The sequence below is a fragment of the Tinamus guttatus genome, unplaced genomic scaffold, assembly GCF_059628265.1.
Source record: "Tinamus guttatus ecotype Peru unplaced genomic scaffold, ASM5962826v1 Tinamus_guttatus_pri_ptg000213l, whole genome shotgun sequence".
Lineage (NCBI taxonomy): Eukaryota > Metazoa > Chordata > Aves > Tinamiformes > Tinamidae > Tinamus > Tinamus guttatus.
The window spans coordinates 6,090,226-6,115,786 of NW_028288747.1; the positions used below are offsets into that span (position 1 = coordinate 6,090,226).

A 25,561-nucleotide genomic window follows, 5' to 3' on the forward strand; every position below is an offset into this window, starting at 1 on the left:
TACCCATGCTGTGTTCTTGTGTGACTTGAAGCAACACTTGATGGATTTGTGCTTTCCATGCATGCTCTCTAGTCAGGGTAGGTTCAGCCATTTTTAGTAAAAGCCCTTTCCTTCCAGAGTAATCAGTGTTCTGTATCTAATGGCCAGTGAGTTTTGTAGCTTTTTTTCATTTCAAGAAAATGAATATTTCTGCTCTACTCTTGGGGTATAGTTATGAGATTTATGCTACTCGGGCAGTGTTGTTGCCCTTCCTCCCTTTCCTTTTTCCCAACCAGTTTAATGGTTAGACTGACCCAAGAAAAGCCTTTGCCACAAGGTGTTTGGAAGCACCTCAGTGCCAGTGCTTTGGAGGCAGTGCTCGCTTCAGAGATGCGAGCGCCAAGTGCCCTGGATAAGGAGTCATCCAGAGGATAGGCAGGCCGGCAGCCTCTTCAGCCCTCCTGGAGCAGTCCTGAGGAAAGGCTGGGACTGGGTCTCTGTGTGCGCAGGGGCTCTGCTCCTGCTGCAGCCGAGGCTACCCTGGGAGCCAGGTCAGGAACGGCCCCCCTGGAGCAGTGGAGCCTCCGGCGCATCCTTGCTCAGTGTTTGCTGCTCTCCCTCCACCCCAGCCCTGCCAGGATTACGGAGCATGCAGGACACCTGGTCCCTCTCCCAGCAAAGGGGGCAGTTTCTCTTAGGCCCTGCCAAGATCTCCCCAAAAAGCAGTGTGGTCCTACAGCCTTCTCAGTTTCCAGCTGGTTTTGTTAGCCTCAGGCCAGCAGGCTTACATTTGGTTTAGGTAACCAAAATGGTGTAAACGTGCTGACAGATCAGCTATGGTGCTGCTGCAAAGTGCTCCGGGTCTGTTTTAACAGGGACTTGTGTTTCCGTCGCTTGTCTTCAAGGCCTCTGGGAAGCTCCATGCAGCAACGGTGCCGGTGTGAGCACGGTGCCCTGAGCAGCAGGTGCCACCACAGAGCGCCCTCCGCCAGCCACCGCCGCGGGTGGCTCCGCTGGGCCTGCCCGTCCCCAGGGTGGCGAGCTGGCTGGGGACGGCAGCTCCAGCAAGCAAAGCAGGATCAGCTTCCCTGAAACTCACCTGAGGAATTATTTCTTCTCCTTCCACCCCTTCCTAATGAGGAATGGTCATGACAGTTGAATTAGAGTGGAATAATTACATCCCAGTTAACGGGTCTGGGAATTGGTTAGTGTCAAAGGCTACAAGGTGGAAGGGAACCAAAGAGCAGAGCTTTACATAGGCTTTCTGGGGTGGGTTGTGTGGTGGCATGAGCAGGCTGGGCCCCAGCTCTGCTGTGCTGAGGGGACAGGGCACTGACACTGCCCTGTTGGTGTTCCAGCAGCTTGACCTTGGTCTGACTGCAGCAACCGGGGGAGGAAAAACCCAAGAGATGATCAAATACAGGGAAGAGTCTCTTCTGCTTCACACTGCTTGAACTAATCTAAGGATTCAGTGCTTCATTAATGTACTGTGCTATAATTTCTAGTTTGTGTAGTGTTTGTGTCAGACCTTCCTTGGCTGGTTGTGAAAGAAAACAGCTAATTAGGTAGACCTTGACGTGAAAGGTGACTATGCAGCTTTCAGTGAAGAACAGTGTTATGGCTTGTCCTACTCCAATCTTCCTTAGTCACTTTTGTGGGTCTTGATACCCACATGGGTACGTGGGTCAATATATTGGGTGCAAACTTTATCCCTGAGGATCAGGTAACCTTTGATATCTACGTATACCACCCCATTCCCATGTGCAGATGTAGGATTTTATGCTAATCTGCTCAGTGCAGATTATTCCAGAAGAGCAGTATTTTTTTTTTTTAAAGGCTACCTTTACACAAACCTTTGAACTTTAAGGAAGACTCACCACAGCCTGTTTTGTGCGTGGCACCAAAGCTTCTCTTTCTGACAGGGTTTCGGCTCCCGATGGAAGCAGAGCGCGCGCTCTCGGAGGTGCCGGCGGCCCTGAAGCGCCTGGCCAAGTACACGGTGCGCGGCTTCTACGGGGCAGAGCACTCGCTGGCCCTGGACCTGCTGATCCGCTACCCCTGCGTCAAGGAGGACGACTTGTTGCAGCTGCTCAAGTACGAACGCAGGCAGCTGCGCGCTGTGCTCAACACGCTCAAGGCAGACAAATTTGTCAAGCTGCGTATGCGAGTTGAAACGGGGCCTGATGGGAAGAGCACGAGGCACAATTACTACTACATCAACTACAAGGTGCTGGTGGATGTGGTGAAATACAAACTGGATCAGATGCGCCGGAAGATAGAAGCAGACGAGCGGGATTCAACCACCAGGTCATCTTTTAAGTGTCCATCTTGCTCCAGCACTTACACAGACCTGGAAGTCAACCAGCTGTTTGATGTATTTACAGGTATGTTTGGTTATACTGCTCACTTTCTATACTGAAGAATAGCTTGGAGGGCGTGCATGTGATTGGTGTGAAGTTTGCAGTGAAAGCATGTTTGTTGGAACATACCTCTTGTTTGCTGATGGGCATGGACCGTCCCATAAGAAGCTGGGCATTAAGGTTAAGAGAGAAAGCAGTGTTTGTAAAACAGGTTGAGCAAGAGGCATAGTCTGGAATTTAAGATCTGGGATTGAGATTCAGTTCCTGGCCTCAGTTTCACTATGAACAAGCCACTAACCAGGGGTAAAATTACTTACCAAGCCTGTGTTGTGCTTCCCCATGAGAGGAAGGAGAACAGAGCATGCATTTTACCCCTAGCTCGAATTTGCTAGTTCATCCACATCAATCTTCAACACTTCTGATAGAACACATGATGAAGCTTCAACAAAACCCCGTACCTACCTACTGCAATAAAAACATTGCAAGTCAGCAAAAGAGCAGGGGTTTCTGTCACTCCTGTACTGATCTGGAAACAGCAATGTCCAGACATCTCCCAAGGCCTCCAACAAATCCACAGCAGAGATGACACCAGAGCTTGGGAGTTTCTCTTCTAAAAGACCAAAGTAATTAAACAGAGTATGTTTTTTTTTTTTTTTTTTTTTTTTAAAAAAAAAAAAGTTAAAATGGCATCACACATTACTGTAATGTCTTATTCCAAGTGCAGTTCCTATGTTAATGACTCAGTCATGGTACCTGGAAAGGATGTCAGAGCCAGGATGAATCACTAATACTTTGTGTGGTCATTCTGAAATTGCAAGGTGAAACTACTGAACTCTCAGGCAGCAAAGCGGTCCCTCCACAATTTGACAATATTTCTTCCAATAAAGCACACGCTTTAAGACTCTTGCCTTTAAACACAAATGTAAGCTTTACTATAGGTGCCTCTAAGCGAGGCTTTTTGAACTTCAAAAGAATCCTTAACAGCTGCTATGTATGCTCACAAGTGTCTTTTGTTTTCTTATGCTTGCCTTCAATATGAGTTCCTCCAAATGATGTGAGGAAATTAATGCTGGGTCCAGAGAAGCTGGTTGGATTTTGTTGCTGTTGTCCAGGCTGTGAATTTCTCAGCCAGTTATTTCCGTGTGTGAAAATGTCCCCTGTGGGTGCCACTGCAGAGACCTTCCGCTGCACCTACTGCAGCACGGAGGTGGAGGAGGACGCGGCAGCCCTGCCCCGGCAGGACGCTCGCACGCTGCTGGCCCGGTTCAACGAGCAGATCGAACCCATCTTCCTGCTCCTGCGCGACACCGAGGACATCGTCCTGCCCTACGACCTGCTGGAGCCCCAGCCTACAGAAATCCCAGGATTGTCAGAAAGGTACAAAGGCAACTCTAGAACTTTTGATGGATACAACTCCCACTCCCCTAAACTTCCCAGTTCTAAAAGCCTTGTAACATACCTAATTTGCAGCCCACTTTCTCTTCTGTTTTCTTCTGTCCTGCCTAGTTTATGGGACTCCGAGCTCCTTAATATATTATGGCATTTTAAATTACTGGTTTGTGCCAAGAATTTTATTTTTACTACCTGTTCTGTTTCAAGGAGCGTATAGTTCTCCAGACTTCTGCTCCTTTGGCTAATATTGTTCACTGTGAGAAAATGGTGCTGCTCTATCAGTGTGCTTCACCCAGGGATGCTCTAGAGAAGAGAATGGGCAACAGTTAATGGTTCAGAATCGCATGTCTCGGAGAGGGGAGACTTTTTAAAGATTTCCTTTGCCTGAGGCTTGTGTTTAATCTCTCACATGTGTCACATTTCCTTCAGCCTTGATGATAAGGTATGTTCAAGCCTGCTGGAATCCAGCAGCCGACCTGAAAAATGGGCCAGCAGAAGCTCCTCCTTTGGCAATATATACACCCAAGACTTAGTTATAGATGTCCAAGACTCTGAGCCCAAGAAGAAAACAAGAGAAAAGGTCACTAAAGAACAACCTGTTTGGATGTCACAGAGTACTGTGGAAGAAGCAACAGCAGCCACCACCAGTACTGCTGGTAAGATACATTTTGGGGTAGGTTTCCTGTTGAAAAGGTTAGTGGGACCTTTCAGGTCTGCATTAGTGCTTCTGAAAAACAGCCATCAAGGCGAGTTGTAACTAATGGTAATAGTAACAGTATACTTAGTATTAGGTACGCTAGATGGTATTCCTAAAGGCACAGTTAAGGCACCTTCTGAGAGTGTATTTAAGGCAACACCTCTGTTATTGTAACGTTCTCAAAATGCAGATCATTCTGCCATGGGGGTGAGCAAGATGCAGAGCAGCGAAATGCTCTTGCTTGTGCCACAGAGGATGTCTGTGGTTACCATCATTATGTGGTTACTCCCTCCTATTACTCCCTCTAATGCTTGACATTCTGTATTAGGAGCACATCCTTCTGAAGACACTGAGGAAAGTGCTAAAGAAATGGGCACGGAGAGTGAAATCATCCAGACGCTTCTGATTCATGAGGCCAAGTGGTCCTCGGGCCCTGAACACGTGCCCCGTGTCAAGAGCAAGCTACCCCCATCAGGAAGCGACACTAGTGAAGCGGAGGAAGATGCCCAGAACTCGGGAACACAGGAAACCCAGGCAGCTGGCAGCCACGTGGAGCAGGAGGAGGAGCAGGAAAGCCGGGATCCCCTTTTAATGGTAGCGGGGCAGCCTCACTCTTACAGCGAAGTTAATGAAAACCCAGAGCTTGTGTCTCTCATGACAAAGGAGGAGAGAGAAGCTTACATAAAAGTGGGACAAGAAATGTTCCAGTCTGTCTTTGAATAAAGTACTAATGCTATCTTGTATAGGATGGGCAACACTGCCTTTTGAGGTAAGAAAAAAACGACTATTTAATTTCTTTTTCAAAAATTCCCAGTGAGGGATTAACTTCTGTTCGTATTCTTTGTTGTTATGCAAAAGAGCAAAACTGAGTTTTACCTCTACCTGGTAACTTCAGTTCAAAACACTGGTACTGCAGCATAGGCACCCCAAAGCTACTAGGGGTTTTCTATGGTCTTAATGCTTAGATTTATGGGAATGCTTTAAGTTTTGAGGCATGAATCATTCCATGACTGAACTGCAACAACCCAATAAATCCAATCAAGCATCCAAAGTAATGTCTCAATCTCTTCAAGAAATCAACTCCACCTTTCCTGTGAAGCAGCAGTTTCTTTGGGTAGCATAAATGAATTTACTTCTAATATAATTTGGATTTATTCTGTACCATTGTATTGGTATTACTACTTTGCTACTTCCTCTAGGGTAAGGAACTAACTCCACAAGAGAGGTGTTGTACATGAATTTCTCTCTAAATGAAGATTTCTTGATCAAATGAATTAACTCTAAGGAATACCAACTTGAGCTTAATTTTCACCTTAAAATTCATTATCTAAATTCTTTTTACTTATTACCCTGCCTATAACTGTTCTATAGGGATGATACATACAAAAGTCTCGTACATATAACACTTAATCACCCAACCAGCTGCTTCCCACAACATTAGTATGTTCATATTGGACAGCCTCCTCATTTGGGACTGGATAAGCAATTTATCAGACACAAAACCAACCTCATGACATTATATCTCATATCAAATATTAAGCTAACTTGATGGATATTCTCTTATTTTGGCACATATTTGAAAAGCGGTTAAGGCACAGGCTCTCCTGGAGTTGCTTTAAGCAAGACCCTAGCACCACTGACCCCTTCTCTCTGAAGTGACCCTGACTGATATTTGAACAGAACTGTACACAGGAGTAGGACTAGGCTACACTGCAAAACGTCCTTAACAGATCTACTATGTGCACAGCAGGGGATAATGAAATAGAACACAAGAGTGGGTAGAGACAAAACACAGCCAAAGAAAGCGAAACAGCAGACAGGAACAGGGAAAGATCAATTCAGGCAGGTACATTTTTTTCTGACCACCAAAAAAAAAAAAAAAAAAAAAAAAAGCTATCTGGCTGCAGCTGACTCATCCCTCTAGGGAAGAATTTTTGGGCAAAGCAGGCCAGTTTACTAAATCCATGGGGAAACAGTGAAAGGGTAGTTCATTTAGTGCTATGCCCCTCAGTGCTTATTAAATGTTGAGGCTAGCTTAGAGGAGAGCCCATGCATTATTACCCAAGTGAAGTGAAGAACTAGAAATTTTTCCCTTTCCCCCTCACCCAAATGTAGGGTTTATTAATAAAAACTGAGATGACAGTTGAAGGATAGTTCTGAATGAAAGTCCTGCTGTGATGGTTTGGAGTTGCACAACTGCTTAAGACTTCAAACAGCTCTTTTCTAACTATGACTTCCTTAAATAATAACAGCTAACATACATAAACCAGAAAAAACAAACTTTTGTACTTGTGGGAGTGATGGGTCATATACCCTGTAATCAGTATAAATTAAGGATATAAACATTTCCTTAATGATTTGTCTAAAATGAATCTACCTGATTTCTGGTGACTGTTGTCCTCCCTCTTCCTAGGCTACAGCTGTAACTCTTCCTCTTCAATTACTTCTAGTATTTTCACTCCTCCCAACCTCTTCAAAGAGAAGTCCTTCAGTTCCTTCCAGAGCATTTGAAAACGCAGTCTTTTCCTAAACATTTTTGGCTGCATGTTCTGAACTTGTGTGTGCTGTGTTACACAAGGCTGCTTTATTCATGCAAAGAAGTTAGAGCAAGAGCCATCCTGAGCAGACCAAGTGGTGCCTCTGAAAGAGCTTGTGCTTCACCAAACACCTGCTGACAGTGGCACGGTCAGCACTGACGGGGCAAGAGCAGCAGTCATTGCTCTGAGAGCAGCCTCGTGGTTTTCACTGCTGGTGGTGGAAGACATCCCTGATGAACACTCTTCTTTAATTGCACAACCAGTCATTTTCCAAAGGCAGATCAGACAATGGTTTGGGCATCTAAATTATTCCAGCTATCAACTGTTTCTTGGGAATAAGGTTACAGCACTTGCCTACCACTGCTAGCACAGCCAAACACAAGCATCATAGAGACTTTTTGTTCCTCAAAGTTATAATAGATTTTAGGCATGTTTCTTCAACTGCATAATATGATCACGTGTCACTGTAAAGCAGCAGTTCAGCAGCACCATCCCTTGGCTCCGAGAAGGTGTTCACAGTCCGTGCAGCGCCCGCTCACACCCCGCTGCAGCGCAGCCAGGCAGCAGCAAAGGGCTTCACGGGAGGAAGGCAAAACCTGTTACACCTCAGGGGTCTGGTTACAGCTCCTCAGATTCAGCCTGGTGGATGCACAAATCCTGTCATCGAGAATGCTTATTGTTCTGCTTCAAAGTGGATGTGGGGCTCTAATGATTAAAAGCTTTATTTTTTCCCCCCCTCATCATCATCTTCACCAGTCTGCCTTTGTCCCATTTTATCTTCTCTGTCCTCAAAGTGTTTTTTTCCTGCAGACACTATCACCATGGTGCTTACACCGTGAATGACAACTCACCTCTACACCTTTAGGTAGAGATTTGCTCTTACAATCAAACTTTTCATCTCCCATCTGCCTTTTCACAGTTTATGTATTAGACTTAGATAAACTCATAAAACCAAAAATGAACAAACCTAAACCCTTAAAAAAATCATTGTTATATTCTCTGAAGGACAGTATACCAGACAACCTCAAGAACATGTGAATAAACAACAGTAGTCAAACTCACTATCATTTTATTCACACTTGGGGCCACCAGAACGCCCCTCACACCCTAGAGCTGTATTAGCACACTTAGCAAAAAAGACAAGTCCGAATTTAAGATCTCAGATCTTAACTTTAAGAAGAAAAATTTAACTTTAAAAACTTTTTGGAAGAAAAGTTTTGTTTTCTTAGAGGGTAAACAAGGGTTCTATCTTGTAGCAGATATACTGAATAAGCTATTATCTAGATCAATTCTACAACTTAACATTTACAACTCATCCTAGCAAGAATACAAAAAAGTGAAGAGAAAAAAGTTTATTCTATTTCAAGATTCCTAATCTGTTTTTCTACACCCCTAATTAGGCCTTTGCCTTGAGTTAATGACGTTTTGACTTTAACCAACTCTAACTTTGTTAAACAGTAACTTTTATCATATTTCCCCACATTTCTTTCTTTTTACACAAAATCCTTCACAAAGTCAAATAATTTGAAAGTAAATTTGGGTTTTTCATTTGCAGATATTTTAAATGTTACATGCAGAAGAATAGCAAAATGTTATGCCTTTTCAGTATAAAAGAAATACAGAAAAACAAGAACAGTTTCTAAAGTCATTTACAAAAAAGGTCAATTTACGTCATTCCAATGAGCACATTTATCTGAGCAAAATTCCCCAGGCAACAAAACAGCAACATTTCTTACATGCCAGTAATACTTATGCTATCAGGCACTGTTTAAGTAGGTACTAGGTGTACAGGTTGTATTTGTAAAAGAATAAACTTTTTTCCTACTAAGATTTTCTTGTTCAAAAAAAATTAATAGTATTTCTGTGAACTGGAATAGCAAACAGTTAAACACTTATTAAAAATCAGCTAACACAACAGCACTAGAGTGAGTGAACTTCCAACAATTAGCTTTGTGTACTGCACTGTCAGCCGGAGGAACATTTTTCAGAAGACGGATTTACAGATTTAAACTTTATTTAAACGTTATTTAAAACTACAATTTTGAACAGTTTTAAAATTACTAAACAAGTCACAATAAAAAATAAAAAAGATCAAGACAGAAGAACAGCAAGACTGAGAAGGAGACTCAGTTCCAGCTGTTTAAACTGCCACAGGCAGAAGTTAACATACCTATCCCTAAGAGGCAGAGTGTCAAAAACTAATTTACATGTTTATACACATTCAGAATTCTGGTAAGTTAGTGCTGATCTTCTATAGGCATTTGTATTGTATACACGGAGTATAAATATGCAGGTATCTGCAGACCATTCTCATGCACTTTGAACTCCAACAGTGTCTGTAAAATAAGAATATATGCATTATTGTCTAACAGCACAAGGCATCAAATATAGCTCTTGGCCACATTCCAACTGTTCATAAACATCCCTGAAAATACCTTGTTGAAATATTTCATCCTCACCTTGCTTTCGCAAGTACTTTGAGTCATGGCTCACGTGAACAGGTATAGCCATTCCATGGACAAAGAAAAGAGCACTTAATTCAAGTATTAACTTCAGATTTGGCACAGTATGCCATTCTGGGGCACACTGGTCCCTCCAGGCATCTGCATCAGTATTCACCAGGCAGATTTCTCTCTTACTATTCTTAAGTCCCCTGACTTTTTTTTTTTATTATTAGCAAGTTAAACATTGAGAAGTGTGCCAACAAGCTACAGGGCACATTATTAAACCAGTCAGGTACTAGCAACTGAAGTTTATACTATGACACATGCAAGCTCTTGTAAAAAAAAAAAAAAAAAATGCTACTCCATTATAAGTTCCATAGCTAGTAAGTTACACCATACATTTAATATATGTTAATTTTTACAATTTTTAACTTATTAATCACAGAACCTTCTAACAGAAATAACTAGAAGGGACACAAAACGCAAAATCCCTTCGCATTAAGACCCAATTTTCTAATACAAGGTAATGAAAAAGAATACTCTTGCAGCATCACTATAATTTCTTCCATCAGCCAGAGGTAACAAAATATTTAAACTTTAAGCCATCTTAGGTTATTTTCCCAATAGGTATACATGAGTTAGAAAACAAAATAGTCTTTACCAGGTTCCTTCAGAGTCTGGGCATCTCCTACTAATTCTTGATCTTGAGCTACACCACCATCGAGTAATTCATCACACAAATTGCTGGTGTGAGACTCTGTTGCCATTTTCTTCATTAGATCTGCCTTTATAAATAGATAAAGCCAAACTAAGAACTCTAGATAATTCTTACATCGTCTACATAATTAGGATACTTATAGTGTGCACATCCAATCAACAACCCCACAAACAATAAGCAAAATACCTCTGAATACACCGTAAGTTTAAGGGGCAAGTCTTCAACTTTCACAAAGTCATCTTCATCAGATTTTTGACTTATATTTCCAGAACCAGCTTCCTGTTAATAAATTTTGTGATATAAGAAAACAGCACTACTTTGGTTTATACTCCACCCCAAAGCCAGAGTTTTTGACCATTAAGTACCCTGGACCAATAATGCTGAATTTAATAGATGAAAATTTAGCCTATCTAGAAACTAGGTATAAGACTGATATAGAAAAAAAAAAAATCCCTCATTTCTCTCGAGTGCACCTGAACGGATATATACGCACATATTCATTCACTAACACCGGTGACTCTGTATCAGGGCTGCCAGCCATGGAGCTTTCAGAACTTCCAGTAGATGATTTGCTTCCTACACATGCTGGATTTAGTGTTTGAGCTTCATTTACTGGTAAAGATGAGCTTGATTCTTCTGTTTTCATATTGGTTATAACAGTCAATAGCCCTGAGTCCTTTAAAGGTGCCGCATTCTCCAAGACATTGAGGTAATGAGGTAAAACAGAAGACACATCTTGTTCACCTAAAGCCAAAATTACATTTTAATTAGGTAGAAAAAGCTTCTGAGCATAAATCAGAAGATTTGTTTTATTTTAAATTATAATTGAAAGTTACAAATCAGCATTAAAAGCATATTCAGATCAGTAAAAGTCATTCAGATAATATAACTGAGAGAAATCCATCATCTGCTTACACAGAGTTCCACAGACTTGTAAAGTATCAGTAATTATCACCAGACACTATCTGTTTAAATGTCAGATTTGATATAGCTTAGAAACAAACAAACAAAAAGTTCAGATTCTGGAATTTAATGGTCTAGTGTGAAATACAGAAGACACACACAGGAAAAGAAGGTCACAACGGCTATATTCAAAGTAATATTTATACCACCTGCTAATGTTTCTTACTGTACACAAGCAATGACTTCTCAGTTCTTAGTCTTTTGTATAGGAGTTATGAATCTTCATATTAAAAATAAATAAATAAAAATAATAATAAAAAAATTAAGCCAAGTTTCACAGAATAAATTGCTAAATTATCCCACCGAGGAGACATTAGTCATGATTTAAGGGAGTATTGCTCACATGCCTTTAAAAGACCAACTGCCATAAGGTAGCTGGAAGTAGACCAATCCAAACATTAAAACATAATAGCCTGAAACAAATTATCTAGCTACAACTGTGTGCAAATGGCTGCAACAGTCACACCTGACCTTGATGCTCTTATCCCTGATCAAGTGCATAGCATAGCCATTATGTTCTCCTAAGAGAGATGTTCTCTCCATATCAATACAGACATATTAAAATATCAAAGTCAGTACAATAAAATTCTCACAGTATGTCAATTCCTGAAGAAGGGTTAGTCTCTCAATTACTGTGCAATTTTTAACTGGATTTTACCTTTAACAGATGCTTGTTCTGATGAGAGAACCTCAGTGTCTTTTGTCTTATTCAGTTCTTGGTTAAAAGTCTATTGGGGAAGAAGTAAAGCAGTTGGAGCAAACTCTACCGAACAGTTTTACAACCCACTGTCTAGTTTATTTTCAGACGGTAGCCAGAAGTACACTGTGCACTTGTCCAATGCTTTTGTTTTTTAATTACTTTGAAATAAAATTAATAAGTTCTAATGTTTACTTATTAGAGTAGTATTAAGATAAGTAATTGTTAATAATGATATGTGTGTTTAGAGCACCTAATTTGCATTCTAATATAAAAAGATATTCCTAGATATATATGCTGATTCCACAAGAAAAAAAAATATTGCTTTCTCCTTTCAGCCATGAAATATTTCAGTTACATCCTTGTCTAAATGTTAATAACTTGAATCAGAATTTCAAGAGTTTCCTGTAATCAATCTTTGCTCTCTAGTTACTAAGTCTCCAAGAGACTGTCACATACTTCCAGGAGTTTCTAAAAAGCAAAACAAAACAAACAAACAACAAAAAAAAACACCTGAAGTGACAATAAAGAGCAGCATCTCAAAATTATCATCTTTTCTGCTGCAGTTTTTTAGCAACTTCCCTCTCTGATAGCAAATTCTCTCTATATAGCTTTTTTGGGAGGGGCCAGGGGGAGAAATGCTGCAACTTACCCCTTAAATTTATTTTTTGTGAAGTATCTGTCATTCTCTATTTAACTTCATTTCTTTCTTAGAGAATAAAGGTTAAAACAGAAAGTTTCTAAAAACAAACTAATTGTAGTCTAATAGCAACATTTGTTTATTATGTACTCATTTCGGCATTAACTACACCAATAATAAATACAAGTGGGGAATGAACAGAAGTTCTATTTGTAGCAGCTATTGTTTTTCTATGATTTCTCACATCCTTCCTGTATTTTTTGTTAGTCTGAGAACAGTGCAACAAGGAAAACTGAAGGTTTACAAAATGCTTGTACACAAGTTATGCACTGGCTTTTCTTTTCTTCCTGTTCTTAAAACCTTGGTGATACCTGTTGGTTTTCAGTTGCAGTTTCATTACTGGCTTGTAATGATGTCTGCACATCCACAGGTCCTTCTTCAAATTCTATTTCTTCATCTTCATTCTCATCTTCTCCACTTCCATAATTAGTCAGAGCCTGTGTTTCTGCTTTTGATAAACCTGATGCAAATCAATGCAAAAACAACCTTCAGATTAGATTTACCTATTGACGTAATTTGTTGGATTTTTCTAAGAACCCTTCCTGAGGCACCTCACAGAATAAGAGTCAGACTGCAGATCCAAAACCCTTTTGGAAGATGATGTACTTACAAAGTTATTGCAACGATCAGTTATGACTCTTATTTGAGAGCTTTCTTTGAAACCAACATGGTGATCACTTAAGGATCCCTTTCTCCCTATGAACTGTATTACTGTCTGGCGATATGAAATAGCTAAGTTATTAAACAAGCTGGTTGTAAGAGAAACTAATCCAGGAACAGTAGTTATGAGAAGATAAACAGAATAAAAGAATAAATAGCATAAAAATTACTAAAAGTACATAAGACTAAGTAAAAGCATATTCATAGACCAGCATTTAACTGAAGAATTGCACAAATTTGAGCAGCTTCCACATCACTCAGTTCAAAGCCTAAGAAACCTAACTTAGCTCTGAGATAAGTTATTAACAAACCAGGACTCTCAGATCCCAACACAACTTCCTACAGACTTACTGATTAAGATAAAGAGCAAAAGCACCTCTAACTGTAATATTTAAGCCTTAAGGAGAGGCTAGTAGATACATTACTTGTAGTAAGTTTACACTGGAAAAGAACCAGCTACAAAACTTGCAAGAAACTATTACCCAGTTGTACTTAAAAAAAAAAAAATTCTGTTATAAAATTAATTGGTCAACTCTGCAGTGAAAGTATTAAATAACAAGCTAGAAAAAAAGCTTACTTATTGACACTGGACCTCTTTCACATTCGTCATCTTCTTCTTGATCAGAAGCATCAGATCTAATACTTTCAGGAACTTCATTACCATCGTGCATGTCTGAGTCCTGTACTGGTTTAATTGTTTCAGTCTCATCCTTGTCCTGGAGGAAAAAAGAACACAGTACAATTTCCTGTTTGTTTCTCTAAAGATTAAGTTTAGCTCCTTCCTCAGAGTCACCTTTCATTCTCAGAACTGGAGATCTACACACAAGCAACTCGTGTTTAAGAAGGAGACATAAGGCCACTAGAGAAACTATAAAGCTATTCCCAAAACAGAGCATCAGGACCAACTACCAGAGATCACACAGTGTCCAGTCACAACTATCAAGTACATCATAAATAGGTATTTCATTATCTGAAAAGGTTTTCATTATGCAAAGCCAGCATCAGCATGTGAGCTCTCAAACTTCAAGCCAGCTATGTCGTTATCAAGAGGAACTAAGAAGCACTTGTATTACTACCTTCTAGGATTTTATTGCCCCTCCTAGATGACCTCTGATAAAAGTCAGGAATATTCCCAACTGCTTCGTGTAATGTTTTCAGCAGTTTCTCCGACTTAACTGCTAAACCCACCGAATGAAAAAAAATCTGCTCGGTCAATATGAACCCCAAGGGAAGGCCCGAGTTCGACCCCAGATCAAGGGCTCTTCTATACTAAAGGAACCACAGCGAGTGATACACAGATACATGTTTCCTTTCTTTCCAAAGGGAGGGACAGAGGCCCAAGAAGAAATCACCAACTCCTACTATGTCCATTTAGAAAAGGATTCGACATGCTAGTTAAAACACCAGCTTACTAACTTCCCTCAGTAAGAGAAAGCTGAGCAGCAAAACCATATAAAACCTATTACTTTAAACAAGGGACAACCCTGTCCCTTGTAGACAAGGATGTCTCCATGATTTTTAAAATGAATATAAAAAGAAAAGGAAGGTGTTTTAGTTCCTAACGTATTATTCAGAAAACATATATTGCTCTGTACATCAACTACCCTAGCCAGAACATCTAACTCCTTTTTAACAGAAATAACTTACTGATAATATTAAAAAAAAAAAAAATGCAGCAAAGAGTACTTAAGCTCTGTTTACAGAACCTCCTGTCCTTACTCCTCAAGGAGTCACTCCATTTTCAGTACTTTGAGCTGGGAATACAGAGAATATGAGAGCAACTTCAATATTAAAAAAAAATATATTCAAAAGAAAGTACTCCAGTTACACAGCTTTAAACATAAACTTGGTCCTTTTTAGGTTTTTAATTCACCTTTTTTTTAAAACAAACAAACAAACAAAAACTCATTTCACCTTCAGGTCATCCACAATAAGTAGAAAAGAGTCTTTAATTCAATACTATCCATGCTGATCTGAATGTGCTTCATGGAAGATGATGACCTAGGTTTTCAGAAATGCAACCTCGGTCTTTTTGCTGGTAGCAGCTTTCAAGTGTTAACCAAAGTAAACAACAAAAAATATAAAAACACTAAGAAATGGGCTGCTTAGACATAGCAGATTTATATGATAAAAATGCAGTAAGAATACTGTGAAATTATTTGAGCAACAGACAATTAAGAAGCATAAACATACTTTGTCCTCATCGACATCTTCAGCAGATGAACATACATCCACTTGGAGACCATTTTTTGCCTAGAAGAAACACAAACTGTCTTCAATTCTAAACTGAAATAACTTTGAGACATGGCACTAAACTGATGCTTCATGCCTGAAACGTCTATTTTAATTAGAACTGCTATCTCAAAACTGCAGTAAGTTACAAGGAATTTTGATTCAATGAGAACTCTTTACACAGATGTTTTCACAACTTCAGCGTTGCAAAACAGTAAGAAAAACTGCTAGCGTTCTCTGTGTGAAGAAGTCGTGTCTGCACAGGCTATTCCTCCTGCCTGTCTATGAGCCATGCTCAACACATCGAATTACAAACGCCAGCTTTGTCCAGCACAAGGAGAGCTGTGCTTTTCAGTGTGGAACGCAAAACTAGTTAGCTCACCAGGCTCAAAACAGCTGCACAATACAGCAAGATCAGATGTGCCTGCGCCAAGATCACAGATCAGAAGGCTGTGAGAAGATCAAGGACACACGTTTGTATGAGTCTGTGCAGAAGAGGCAGAACCCACCCGCTCTTGCTCATATCTCTGAGCAGGGTGCACTGCAGCAAGGCAAACACTGACCTTGAGCCCAATTCTCTTTCAGGCAAGGAGATGAAGTGCCAGATCCAAGTTGGCCAGGCATCCTCAGGGTAACGTATATGAAACTGAGGTCCAAGGATTCAAACAGGAAGGAAGTTAAGCTCAGGCCCTTCCAGACTCAGACTATTACTCTGGTCTCTCCACGAGGCACGCTAGAGTGTTATCTTATACTCTTCCTATTACTGCTGTATTTAAGTCAAAACATCCTGAAGTTTAGCTGACAATAGACTTAAAACTACATAGACTTTCGTTCTGTGCCAAATGAATGAAGTTCAGCATGAAGCTGAGATCTTTTCTGGTATTTTTATCTCAAAAAAAAAAAAAAAAAAACTGATAAAATATTAAAGTCACACACTACACAAGAAGAAACATCTACGTAGATACTTACGAGTGTGAATGATTTAGGATAGGAGCATCAGCATTTCTTTTTAAATAACTAAAAAGCCTAAAACTTCCTAAGAGGTCCTATAATATTGCAGTACTACAATTAAAGATGGCATTTTCCATTTTAAGGATGTTTCATCATCAAGGAAAACCAAAGACAAACAAAAAAAATCACCCCACACACATGTTCTCAGAACAGAATATGTACAATAGCCTGAAGCACTACTTAAGAGCTTATTACACTTGAATTCTTGCAAGTCATACTTTCTACACACCCCAGCCAGCCAACTCCTCAGTGACTAGCCAGTTAAAAAGAAGTCTTATGAAAAGGATGAGTGACTAGGAAAGGAGATGCAGGAGCAGCTGGAGAGATGCTGCACTCGCCGTGACAGCAGAAAGCCCTTGATATATCCATTTAAATATTCTGGCTACACAATAGCCTCACACGCAAATATATTGTTTTGTCAACTGACTACTCCTTTCTATACACCCATACAACCATTAAAACACTTTTCTGAAGTACTGGAATAACAAGTAATTAGGTATCTTTAGAAATAAAGGACACCAGCTACCAAGAAAAACTAACCAGTTCACGTAATCAAAACACTGAAATAACACAGACTTAGTACTAATTGATAATTGTACATGGTAAAAAACATGAAAAATGTGTGCAAAGTACAAAATGACATAAGACTTTCAGTAAACTCAGTAAAACTAATATTTTCAAAAAGTGTAATTCAGCAAACCTCTTTAGCATTAGACTGTATCACTTCAGTTGGTTCTGTTTTTCTTTTACACCTCTGCTTTACAGAAATACTGTTGTTGTCCAAGTCTTGCATCAGTTTAAAAAAAGCTAATTCATTAAATAAAACTTCGGAGATTTCCACAAGAAGATCCTCCCCACAATCTTTTAATCTTCTACCAGCAAATTTTGCCAGTGAATCCTGTGAAGAGAAACAATTCTTTAGCTTTTGGAAAAGGCTCTAGAAGTTCAAAGTCCAAACATTCATATTCCTAATAAAGGATTGAAGTCCATAAAAATAGCTGTTTACTTAAAAAATATATACATTACAGTTTTGTGTCTTAGGCATTTTAAATAGAAACCATATTCATAAAAAGCTTACAGACTAATGATTTGAACTCCACATTTGTACCCCCCAAATGTAACCCTTTTTAGCAACTTGCACAAGATGTCCACAAGGACCGTCCCCAGAAGTCTGCTTGAAGGAAAACACAGGAGACTTCAAGCTGCTAGATAAGCTATTAAAATTTAACCTGTGCAAACACATCCACTTGCAATGAACAACACACACCGTATGTGGACCTCAGTGTTTTTGAAGTACATCTCATTATCTGGCAGCGACGGAGGAGCTGTGTTCATAGCAAAGCTCTGACGTTAGGAAACAAGCTCTGTTTAGAAACAGCTCATTACTCGGAGCCAAGCAGAAGAGCAGCTGTGGCACTGATATGGTAAAATACAACTTGAAGGAAGGTAGCTTGCCTGTTGTTAATAACCCAAACTATAATAGTATTGCAAAACACCACCAAAAACCCTACTAACCTGCAGTATACTGCCAAGCTGTTTATGAAAGAACTTGACAAATTCTTTACTTTCATCATTTTGTTGCGTGAGAGTCAAGACCATACGTCTTACTGATGTCAGCAACTGAGAAGAGCATATTTCATCCATGTGTTCCTAAACAAACATTACAGAATATATTCAATTAGTTACCGCTTTAAAGAGTCATATTGACCATTATCTCATATATCAGAATGTATTTGTTAAAAAACTCACCTCCTGACACTGAAGGAAAACCTCAGGAACAACTTGCTCATGTTCTAACCCACCTCACAAAACAGACTAAGCAGAGCCTGATTACAGCAACTAGTTAACTACTGACCCTCCAAGGCACACAAAGCCTCATCTCACTTTTCTACAATGGTAGTACCTGACACCTTTTAACATTTGGACAAACTAAGAATCTTCATGTATTCCAGTGTTATCAAATAAGTTGTTACCTAGTTTTAAAGGTCTTTCAAAACAGAAAACCATCAGCACATCTTCAGACACCAAAACTGTGCCATCTATATACAAATATATATATAGCACTTGGAAATGCCAATCAAATATGTAGCTTGATTAGCCTAAGCTAATATACTGGATCTAAACGCAATACAAGTTGACTTTTTTTCTTCTTTAACTCTGCACAGAACATGAGGTGTGAATGTTCCTGCTCCTATAAAAAAGTCCCACCCATTCATAGAAGCTCAGAAGCTCACCTCTGCAATAAAGGGACTTGTAAACGTTGCAGGGGGGGAGGGGAAAAAAAAAGAGCTAAAAATCAACAACTTACTGAGCTATTCTTCAAAAACACCTCAAGCTACATGTTATGTAACAGTTTTCATTAAAATTCTCAGCTGTCCTTGCTAAAAGGAAACAAATATTTCAGAAGCACATTCATTAACTTTTTCAAACATTCCTATTTGATTTGGCCAGTTCTAAACAAAGATGCCTCTGTGCTTCAGGAAATCTACATTCATTAACAGGATGCAATCTAGATTTGCTATTACTTCCTCCTACTAAACCCTTATTCTGCTGAAGAATTTAACCCTTACTGCATCCTCAGCAATAGAATCATAGAATTATTATGGTTGGCAAAGATCTTCCAAGATCATCGAGCCCAACCATTAGCCCTCCAACATCCTGCCTGCTAAACCATGTCCCTAAGCTGCCAGGGGTGGTAACAGCTGTAGCAGCTGTAGCTAAGCTGGCTTAGCAGCTTTAATTACCAGTTTTAAATAAAATGAGAAATTGAAAGATATTTGACTGTACAGACAACTTAAGAAAAAAAGATTTGAAGACTGCACAATGTATACTTGTTCATTTGCAAATACATAAAAAAATCAAATCCAGTATTTTCATCCTAGCTTTCAGGGACAGAAACATATCTACGAGGTACACAAAGGTGAGAGCAAAACAGTTTGCTTTAGCCTGCATTAGACAAAGTTGAGAGCTACTATTACATCTTCAAAAACAACAAAAAACACCTATTCCTTTTTCTACGTCAATATAAACAGTCTTCTAGGCAAGGATGTAGTCTCCACTTTTCTTCCTAGGTCCTACGCTATTGAAAAGAGCTTTTACCTTCAGAAAAGGAATGACCTCTTTCATAATTGCTTTAATCTGCCGATCAAGCTGCTGAGTATCTATACGAGGACACGGAACACCAGAAGCTTCACTTGACTGCGGCCCACAGGGACTTTCATTGGAATTTGCCTCTTCTGACAGAAAGGTGCAGGAAAAAATATCCAAGTCATTTAATACTACTATTAAAGAAATATCAATTTCAAAATATGTTTTTTTAATATATTTACTTCATTGTGTAAAGATCCTAAGAAACTTTGCTAATAGCAGTTTTCAGCATAAATGAAGTGGATAACAAGTCAGCCAATTAAACAATTCTTGATATTTAGACTGATTTTCTAAAACTAGGCAAAATATGTATATATGTGCATACCTTCTAATTTAGCAGCAGAAGCACCCTGAAAATTACTAGAGCAGCCCTCAGAGTCAAGGGTACTTTCAGCTTCAATTTTCATACGCTCATATTCCCTCATCCTAGCCAAAGCTTGATCTAAGTGAATCACTGTGTTGCCTATATTTAGGATAAAAACATCTTTTAATCTAAATAAAAAATTTAAAATGAGTAAGACAAAAAAACAATAACAACAATGAAACCATAACCACAGGTTTTCAAATTTAAAACATTACGACTCAACTAGAATTCTGTTTATTATACACTTTGACCAAGTCAAAGTGTTGCCAAAAAGGCTAATTGCCCCAGGTGTTATATCAACAGCATGTGGTCTCCTTACCAAGGTCATCAGTGGCAAAAGGTTCAAAATTTGAAGATGTTGACATGCTGCCATTGTCTGCATCATTTTGTTCACAGTCTTGACATGCTCCTATAGGTAGGTTTTTGTCAAAAGTTTCCTAAAAAAAAAAAAAACCAAACAAACATACAAAACCATACAATGCTAGAAGGCACCATCCTCTCATAGACAGATAGGTCAACAAGATACATCTGTTCAGCCACATACTCTAATTTCCAGTCTTGTCCCCATGCTGCCTGACTGCAGAACAACATGACTTTCAAGATGGAAACCAGACAGATGATTCTATTTTTCCTCACAAATACTTCAAAAACAAATATATGCAAAACTCTGCAGAAGCATCAGTGATCTCTCTAATTTGAGAGAGAACTCCTTGGAAATCTGGTGTTAAGTACATGCTGTGACCTTACTCACAGGAAGACCCTGGCTGTTTCTGAATAACAGATTCAGATTTATGCCCATCCTACTGTTTTCCATGTTCGGTTCTTAACATGTCACAGATTTCCAATGTAGGGAATTCTGTAATGTTTAATTATTTTGGAACAAAGATGCTTTTACATGCTTTCAAAAGTCTTCATAAAGTAATAAGGATTTCCAAAAAATTCCATCACTCGTGCAACAAGTTCAGTGCAAAAGCATGGATACAAGCCAAAAGCCGGAAGCTGACACAGTAAACCAGTTTCTTAACTCGAAGTAGAAACTTACATCGTCTGTAGAAGCAAGGCTTTCACTGGGAGTGAGTTCAGAATTTGATGCCATCCATGTGGCAGAATTCAGTGATTTTGCACATTTCCGTTTTTCCCGAGTCTCAGATAAATGCCTAGTCACTATATCCTGGAAAAGACAGTAAAAGCTACAGTGTAAATAAGAAGCTAAGATTTGTTTTATTCATAGACAAGAATCTGATTGTTGTGCATACCTGTAAAGCATACAGTGCCCTTTGCCTCAAGTAATCTGTATTTAGCAGCTGAAGCTCATGAAAAAGTTCAATGAGAAAATGTGGCCGAGACTCATTTTGAGAAATAAGAGTAGCTACTTCAGAATAAATTGTGTCCCGCAAAGCTTCAAACATAGAAAGATCACTACCAGTTTCTGTAGGAAAAGGAAAGAAACCAGTGAGTAAAGTCCTTAACAGGCACCTAGCTGAACATGCACCTACATATGCAAACTGGCCCTCAACCAGTGCAGCTCAATCAGCTATTACACAGCTGCAATTTTAAAGCTTGCTTACTTCCTGAAGGCAAGAGAAATTTCAACATACTTAAGTAATTCTTGATACAAACAAACAAAATCTCAAGCATTCATGAGAGTCATTTTTTTACAGTTCTCAATGATATTTTTAAAAAGGATTATTTAAAAAGAATAGTGTCCACTTGAGAATGTTGCTTTCAGAGTGGTAGTCAGCACTAATAACCACTCTGTGTTTCACAAAATACGGCCAAAGGTTTATCCTACAAATAGCTCATATTTTTGCCACACAAGGAAAGTGTGCACACAAAGCACACTTTGACAAATATTAATGGAAAAAGTTAAATTTGAAAAATTCCGTTTAGCTTAATGCAAATGTATTTGTTAGCATTGAAAGTACTGAAGTTGTAAGCAGTGCAGCAAATACTACCTCACAATTTGATTATCTGCAATTAAATCACCAAAATTCTTAAGCAGGGGCAAGCCTTTTCAACCCATAAATAGCTACCACAAATTCACTCCCCAGGCTGCAATGACTAAAGTGTACCAATAACTTCTAAATATCCCTGATGTGCTTTCTGAAACCAGTTTTACTTGGTGTTCAGCCTCACACCTGTCTTCTATTAGCTTTTGTAATTAACAAGGAACATGATCAATATATTATCTATGATTGCAGTTCAAAGCAGTTGTACTGTTGCATGTAACGCAAATTACAAATAACTTTTCTTGCCTTCTTTATAGAGAAGGTACTGCAAAGTTAGTATGTGGAAAGCTAACCATCGGGCTCCTGAGAAACAGTCTGACTTCTAGGATCAAAGCTAAGAGGAAAAAGAAAGCAAGTAAGAGGACACCGTTGAAGCTAAGCAGTGATTGCATTACCTGGCGCTTCAATGCATGCATTTCTGTTAGACTGCTGCAGAATTCTCCTAGCATGCGCTGTAGGAAAGTGGGGATAGACAGTGATAAACACAAAAACGCGCACCAGAAATCAAGACAGGGTTGATACAAAACAGCAGGAGGAAGACTGCTTAATCATCCAAACGACAAGACTGCTCACTGGGAGAACTTTGCCCATAGAACTGATATGTACGCCAGTAAATGCAGCTCTTAGCGTGACCATAACCACACTGACAAAGCTGTTCATCATGCTACAATGGCTGAATTATCTGCATTTTCCCAACAAAAAATTACTGCCAAACCTAACGACACAAGAGAGACTATTTTCGTGGTCCAGATGCAAGAAAAGCAGTGCAGATGGTAAACGCAAGAGTTTTCTACATGGTGTTTTAAGATTTAACTTGAATGTCATGTAACAGAGCCCCTCTGCGCGAACAGAAACATAACATGCATGCAGCAAGACATAGTTTAAATGCTAGAATTTAACAGTGGTAAACACTAAACAAAGTTTGATTTGTTGCACAATTGCCCTTTTTCACAAAAGGATGAAAAAGTGAGATTTTTGGTAGGTTAGGTTGTTCTTTGTTATATTGTAACAGTTTCCGTTTCCAAATTATTTTAATCAAGTATCTAATCTACTGTAAACCCTGAAGCAATCAACGGCCAATCTTTAGTTTTCAATGGTTATAGCATGCTTAGGAATTAAAGCAAACCTGCATGCTAAAGTAATGTGTTCCGTCTTGTCACAATACAAGTGCTTTTAAGTACTGCACTGGCAACTGAGTATGGAGGCCCTTTACACAAAGCAATCCACACACACAAAAAAAAAACTGAAATTCATAAAAAAATACCTGAAGACATTTCTGTAGATCTACTGTATTTAATTATTTTTTCCAACTGTTCTCGATTTCTTTTGCTGAACACCTTTGCGTGAACCACCTCTTCAGAGTGTCTGCTCTTATTGCTTTTGCAGGGCTCGCACACACTAGAGGCACTTGCACTTTCATAACCTTATGGGAGAGGGGAAGGGTTAGGCTTCAGGGGCCACCTCAAAGATCCAAAACACCAGAGATGTTTCCAAGCCACAATTCTCCCTCTGGGCACCGACGCCATGTGGCATCACTCAATTCTCAGCACCTGCAACAGTGTCATGCATGCTGGCTAGTCCTGTCCCTTTCTAGCCGCTCAGCCACTATGTTACTCTGATTCTGTATTTTATCGAAGCACGTCATCCAACTTCAACATAAAGACATAATGAAAAGGAACACTCCCTTGGCAGTTTGTTTCATGTCTTAACATATCTGCATCCACTATTTGTTCACTCATGATGCCCAAATCCCTTACAATTTTTTACAACATGAATACTCAAAGCTTATTTACTTGTGTTATGTAAAATGAATTCATGCTTCAGTGAAAACTTCTTCAAGTAAAATTTAATGTCAAAGCTACCATTTATGGAGAGTAAATTCTATAGAACAAAACTTCTAAATAAAGTTGAGTTTGACTTGGTATCTAAAATTAATTTAGAACCTACCAGTACTTTTAATTCTGCCTTTTAGCTGGGAAGAACTCTTCCTCTTATTCTTTGATTTGGGTGTTTTATCTCTTGATGCCAAGCTTGCTTGTGCTGATGCTTTTCTGGATCTAAATGTTTTGGTCACAGTAGTTGGGTCTACTGGATCAGGCATGCTACTAAAACTCTCCAGAGACTCCTCGTCAAACTCTCTTCTCCTGTTCGTATCAGACTGATTGTTATGGCTAGGAGGAGTGTTTTGAACTGAAACAGCAAAACCTGCTTTCAGGTAAGACTGATCATCCTTTTTGGCATCCTGGCCGTCATGAAGCCAAACTGCTCTGTTTTCCATTTCCTCTTCAGGTTGTCTATGATTCCTTCTGTTAGAAATACAGAAACAATACAATATATAATCTTGTCTCTTGGGTAGAAACAGTGAGTGTTACCAGGCAAGTAAACAACCTGCATTATGGATGAAGCTATCTGCCCTAATTCAGCAGAATCTACTGTAACCCAGAGAAAAATATTCACTGTGAAGTTATCTTCATGACAGTTCATTTTCAAAAGCTAAAAACATCTTTCTTGCTATCATAAAATCACTCCAGCTTTACAGTGATCAGAGAGAACATGTAAAATTGAGAGGACATTTAAATTAGCATACAGAAAAGTGTACACTTCACCTGATTAAAAACATCCAAGAAACAACAGAATTAAAGCTCATCTTAGAATTAAATTTACCTTCAAGATCAAATCTTTATAAGAATGATGAATTCCCCAACCTCCTCCAAAAACACGAAAAAAAAAAGAGCAGAGAGTCAACTAGAAAAAGCTGCAGTGTGACATTAAATACCTTGTTTTTTCTGCGCTGTTAGAGGAACTGCTTTCAAATGGTTTGGGAAATGCCATGTACTCAGTTTTCCCAGAAGCATTATAATCTACAGGATGTTGCTGCTGCTGCTCACCCTGTGGAGAAGCATTGTGTGCAAAATCTCCAAAACCAGAGGGAAACACTGGATTGTAGTTAATACCTACAAAGTAAATGAATCAGGTGTTACCTTATTTGCCTCACTGTGGCACTGCAGATAGTGGGAGAGAAAGACAAAAAAACAAACCCATAAGACATGGAGGGAACATTATCAAAAAACACTGACATCTTTAAAGTGCTGCAGTAATAAGAATTTATTTGAAACATTTCAAATTCAAACATTTCATTTCAGGTTAAAAAAGAAAATCACTGATATTCTACGTGCCACTAAAATTCAGAGAACCAAAAAATATATATATTCCAGTGAACAGCTCTTACCAATAAAGATAAAAATGTACATGTAAGTTTACCTGCATAGTTTACCTGCATGAAGATTTTATCAAAAAAAATCCAACAGAACAAGTATTCACACAAACACATAATACTTAAACTTGACAGTTGCAAGGAACTGAATTTAAGTATTCCTTTGTGCAGGTTTTGCATTATTTAAAACACATTCTCAAGCAGAAGATGTTAGAGTTTGAAAGCTATAAACTAAGTCTACATCCATTTCCCAGTTTCCCTGAAAAAGGTGACATCCGTTAATGACTAAGACAACTTCAACAAAGAAATACTATCTAATGGGTACAATGAAGCATCTAAACTTGTTTCCATTTCAAGTTCATCAGTAGATTTGGCAGAATACGGGTTTGGAATATTGTATCCAAGTCAATAGTTACTCCACATGCCTATCAAGCAAG

The 25,561-nt window shown here is 39.0% G+C and overlaps 2 protein-coding genes across 7 annotated transcripts in view; one reads left to right on the forward strand and one right to left on the reverse strand.

Annotated features, from left to right (window-relative positions):
• The first annotated feature begins 1,891 nt into the window (after positions 1-1,891).
• LOC104576874 (general transcription factor IIE subunit 1) lies at positions 1,892-5,183 on the forward strand. Its single transcript, XM_010224281.2, has 4 exons — positions 1,892-2,363; positions 3,515-3,716; positions 4,161-4,387; positions 4,757-5,183. Exons 1-4 carry the CDS (start codon positions 1,916-1,918, stop codon positions 5,149-5,151), a joined length of 1,272 nt encoding a protein of 423 aa, XP_010222583.2. The 5' UTR covers positions 1,892-1,915; the 3' UTR covers positions 5,152-5,183.
• A 3,864-nt stretch (positions 5,184-9,047) lies between these two features.
• The window catches only part of PCM1 (pericentriolar material 1), a 34,377-nt gene continuing 17,863 nt past the window's right edge, over positions 9,048-25,561 (reverse strand). For 3 of the 6 annotated variants that reach the window (XM_088524663.1, XM_088524662.1, XM_088524661.1), the window contains 19 exons: positions 24,687-24,864; positions 23,858-24,216; positions 23,175-23,333; positions 22,306-22,362; positions 21,158-21,330; positions 20,944-21,072; positions 20,221-20,338; positions 19,863-20,000; positions 19,490-19,623; positions 17,906-18,040; positions 17,091-17,288; positions 15,341-15,400; positions 13,725-13,863; positions 12,799-12,947; positions 11,749-11,818; positions 10,621-10,871; positions 10,314-10,406; positions 10,071-10,194; positions 9,048-9,301 (listed from right to left, as the gene is read on the reverse strand). In XM_088524663.1, the coding sequence (XP_088380789.1) occupies positions 9,276-9,301; positions 10,071-10,194; positions 10,314-10,406; positions 10,621-10,871; positions 11,749-11,818; positions 12,799-12,947; positions 13,725-13,863; positions 15,341-15,400; positions 17,091-17,288; positions 17,906-18,040; positions 19,490-19,623; positions 19,863-20,000; positions 20,221-20,338; positions 20,944-21,072; positions 21,158-21,330; positions 22,306-22,362; positions 23,175-23,333; positions 23,858-24,216; positions 24,687-24,864 (2,690 nt within the window). In that variant the 3' untranslated portion in view covers positions 9,048-9,275. The remainder of the gene's footprint in view (positions 9,302-10,070; positions 10,195-10,313; positions 10,407-10,620; positions 10,872-11,748; positions 11,819-12,798; positions 12,948-13,724; positions 13,864-15,340; positions 15,401-17,090; positions 17,289-17,905; positions 18,041-19,489; positions 19,624-19,862; positions 20,001-20,220; positions 20,339-20,943; positions 21,073-21,157; positions 21,331-22,305; positions 22,363-23,174; positions 23,334-23,857; positions 24,217-24,686; positions 24,865-25,561) is intronic. The other 3 variants (XM_088524665.1, XM_088524664.1, XM_088524666.1) reach the window with 3 other exon arrangements.

Coding starts and splice junctions, on each gene's coding strand:
- LOC104576874 (XM_010224281.2), top strand. CDS start 1,916: ATGGAAGCAGAGCGCGCGCTCTCGGAGGTGCCGGCGGCCCTGAAGCGC. Junction 3,717..4,160: donor ATCCCAGGATTGTCAGAAAG/GTACAAAGGCAA, acceptor CATTTCCTTCAG/CCTTGATGATAAGGTATGTT. Junction 4,388..4,756: donor AGCCACCACCAGTACTGCTG/GTAAGATACATT, acceptor ATTCTGTATTAG/GAGCACATCCTTCTGAAGAC.